The sequence below is a fragment of the Hibiscus syriacus genome, unplaced genomic scaffold (assembly GCF_006381635.1).
Source record: "Hibiscus syriacus cultivar Baekdansim isolate YM2019G1 unplaced genomic scaffold, ASM638163v2 tig00117048_pilon, whole genome shotgun sequence".
Taxonomy (NCBI): domain Eukaryota; kingdom Viridiplantae; phylum Streptophyta; class Magnoliopsida; order Malvales; family Malvaceae; genus Hibiscus; species Hibiscus syriacus.
In genome coordinates, this window is record NW_024063538.1 from 2,213,861 (window position 1) to 2,216,949 (window position 3,089).

The following is a 3,089-nucleotide window of genomic DNA, read 5'->3' on the forward strand; positions in this document are numbered from 1 at the left end:
TTTTACAAAAATTAATTTTAATTATTTAATATTATATTAAACTCGTTTATAAATCTATCATATTTAAAGAGGAAATAAAATATTTTTGAATGAAGTAAAAGTGGGTCTTGATTGGGTTTAGCATTTGGAGTGGAGGAAATGTAAATCAATAGAGCCTTAGAAACATGGGTAATTTATATGTGTTCAACACAATAATAAGGTATACTTTATTTAATATATATAAATTTAAGTTTAAAAATTACACAAGGATAACTTCAAACTCTAAACATCACTCTATATATATATATATATATATATATATATATATATATATATATATATATATATATATATATATAGGGTGAATCTGAGATAATATCTATTAAAGACTTTTAATCGTTTAATAATAAATATTTATATTTTTTACATGTGCAGTGCTCAAATTTAAAAACTTAAAATATAACAATAAATTTTTTAATTACTAAATTAATTTGATTGGTGCCTAAATACCATAATATTGTTTGATTGAGCTAAGATGATTATAAAATAATATATATTCTAAATACTCTCAATTATTTAATAATGAATGTTCAATCGCCCTATTACAGCTATTGATACTCGAACTCTTGACCTCCAGAAATAACAACGATTCTTTTAATCACTAAATTAAATAAGTTAGTGCTAAACACCGGAATATTAGATAAAAAGCATATTTGTTTGATATTATTTGGAGTCCAGCTAGGAAATTTGTCATAGCCGTCACAGTAGTGGGGATAAAAAGACAATGCAAATTAATGAAAGTTTGAAAGAGAAATATAAAAATGAAAACTAAAAATACAGAACTGTATCAGAATTAAAATGGTTAAAAATCTACGTGCATGCAGGGCCCAACAACACTGCCATGTCTCTTTCTCTTCAGTCCCTTCCACCACCGCCGTCCGATGGCCCCCCACCACCACCACTCCCCTTCCAGCTCGATAACTCACTGTCGCTGCTGTTTGAATCATCAGTTCCATGGCTGGATTGAACCCATTGAAGCAAACTTAACAAGCTCTTGTTGTTGGAACGATGACCTATTCGACTCATCTCCCATGCCGAGAAAATCCCTGGTTAAGCTCGATTCAACTTCGTTCGAGTTGGTAACAGCTGCTTGAGTCGAAGACAATGAACTCACTAATTTGTTTATGTTCTCAGATTCAGACAATGAACTCATTAACCCAAAGCCAGTGTTGTTGAATGCTGTCGGGTTGCTTCTTGTAGATCCCATTTGTGCTGCTTTCTGCAACAGTGCAGTGGCTGACATGTTAGTTACATGAGCCTCGTTTTGTTGAAGATTATTGTTGGAATACAAAGATGGTATGGATTCAGAGAAATCTCCCTTGTTCTCTTCTTGTTTCGGTCTCAATTCCGATATGTTGAGGTTGGCACCTGGAAATGATGATGCATCATCATCTGGGTACTTGCTGCTTTGCCATTGTGTTTGTGTCTGCGACAATAAGGCAAACATGTTCATTGGTGCCATTCCCAAGTCAGGTAAGCTCGTGGATTTTGGTGCTAAGAAAGCGTTGTAGGGGACACCGAATGGGTTAGCCTGGTCGAGCCATGACTGTAATCTCGGCTGCGGCTTTTGCACATTCGGGTTCACGTTGTCGACTAGCTCTAACCCACCACCAAACTCTGGTTTAAACACCGATGAAAACTGGTGCATCACGTTGTTATTATTGGCTCTATTTATAAAATCATTTGTAAAAGCTGCTACTGGATTATTCACAGTCGATGGAACCGAACTGAATCTCGTGCTTTCTTCAGCTAAAGCATCACAAAAAGCTCTATGTGTGATGAAGCTATCCTTCCTGCAGGAAGACCTCATTAAATTCATGGATTTAAGCATTTAATTCCTCAACAAACATAAACTATATATGCGTGTGCCGTGTGTTTCATTTGAGAGATACCTGGAAAAGAGAGTTCCACAGTCGCATCTATACTCTCGAGTGCCACAAATCTTGCTATGAGCTTTCCAATCCGACTGAACCGCGTATTTCTTCGAACATTTCTCACACTTCCATTTCTTCTCGCCGTGTTTACGGCTGAAGTGCTTCTTGATTCCGGTGAGGTCTCCGAGAGCTCTCGACGGGTCGTGGTGAACGCACGTCTTTTCGGGGCAGATGTAAACTTTTTTTCTAACTTCTTTGTTGCTTCTTTGCTTCAGCTTCCATGGCAGGTTGTGGCCTCTCCTGTGGAGTTGTAAGTTCTGGTCCCTTTGAAAACCCTTGTTGCAGATTTCACACATGAATCTGTTGGTCGCCATGAGAGATTTCGGTGACATAGCGATAATTTCTGCATCTGGATCTGCTTAATTTGGACAACATACACCCATCAAAACACTTGTAAAATGCAAAAATAATGAGATTATAATTTATATCAAATAAACTTGCCTGGTGTTCCTGGAAAATTTCTCTTCTTCTTCACTGGATTAGGGTTAGGGCTTGGTTGTTGTGAAGCTAACCCTTTGATAGTCGATGGAATTGAAGCCCCATCTTGAGACATCATTTCTGAAAATTTAACAACTGAAACTTCAAAATTCAAGATTTATTTATACTAAAAAACAAGCTTTGTAAAGTAAAACACAACTCAACAGATCTATCTCTTTAGAGAAACAGTTGTGAAAAGAAGAGAAAGATTGTTTTTTTGAACGTTCTGTAACTGAATGAGAAAAAAAACCGTTATATATGGGGTTTGGTTGTTCAGATTTGGCTTAAAATTAACCCAAAGAAAATACCAAAAAGGAAGTAGCTGGAGAGAATATTTTCTTCCTCTTTTTTCTTCTCTACTTATCTTAATGGGGCTCTCTCCAAGTCACTCAGCCATAGACCCAGCAGGACCACCTTTATATATAATATTGGGATTCTTATTTAATAGAATCATGGTTAAGATTTTTACTTCAAAAACAGAAATGGCCTTGTATAATATAGAAAATATTATTCTCCCTATAGATCTTAAGTTTAAGTAGTAATATATGTACCTGTATGCACTTTGTAAACACCTTAAGACTATTAAAAAAAGGTTTTTACTTCATAAAAGGATTAGAAATCGACCGGCACATGTAAAAA

At 35.5% G+C, this 3,089-nt stretch overlaps 1 protein-coding gene across 1 annotated transcript; it reads right to left on the reverse strand.

Annotated features, from left to right (window-relative positions):
* Positions 1 to 770: 770 nt before the first annotated feature.
* On the reverse strand, positions 771 to 2,850 carry LOC120197542 (zinc finger protein BALDIBIS-like). The gene is made up of 4 exons (XM_039199041.1): positions 2,759 to 2,850; positions 2,415 to 2,531; positions 1,932 to 2,328; positions 771 to 1,832 (listed from the first exon to the last, which is right to left on the reverse strand). Exons 2-4 carry the CDS (start codon positions 2,527 to 2,529, stop codon positions 986 to 988), a joined length of 1,359 nt encoding a protein of 452 aa, XP_039054972.1. The 5' UTR covers positions 2,530 to 2,531; positions 2,759 to 2,850; the 3' UTR covers positions 771 to 985.
* Positions 2,851 to 3,089: the final 239 nt, after the last annotated feature.

Excerpts from the sequence above, each read along its gene's own strand:
- LOC120197542 (XM_039199041.1), bottom strand. The coding sequence starts at position 2,529 with ATGATGTCTCAAGATGGGGCTTCAATTCCATCGACTATCAAAGGGTTA. Across the intron at positions 2,329-2,414 it reads AAATTTTCCAGGAACACCAG|ATCCAGATGCAGAAATTATC; the intron begins GCAAGTTTATTT and ends CAAATTAAGCAG. Across the intron at positions 1,833-1,931 it reads TGTGGAACTCTCTTTTCCAG|GAAGGATAGCTTCATCACAC; the intron begins GTATCTCTCAAA and ends GTCTTCCTGCAG.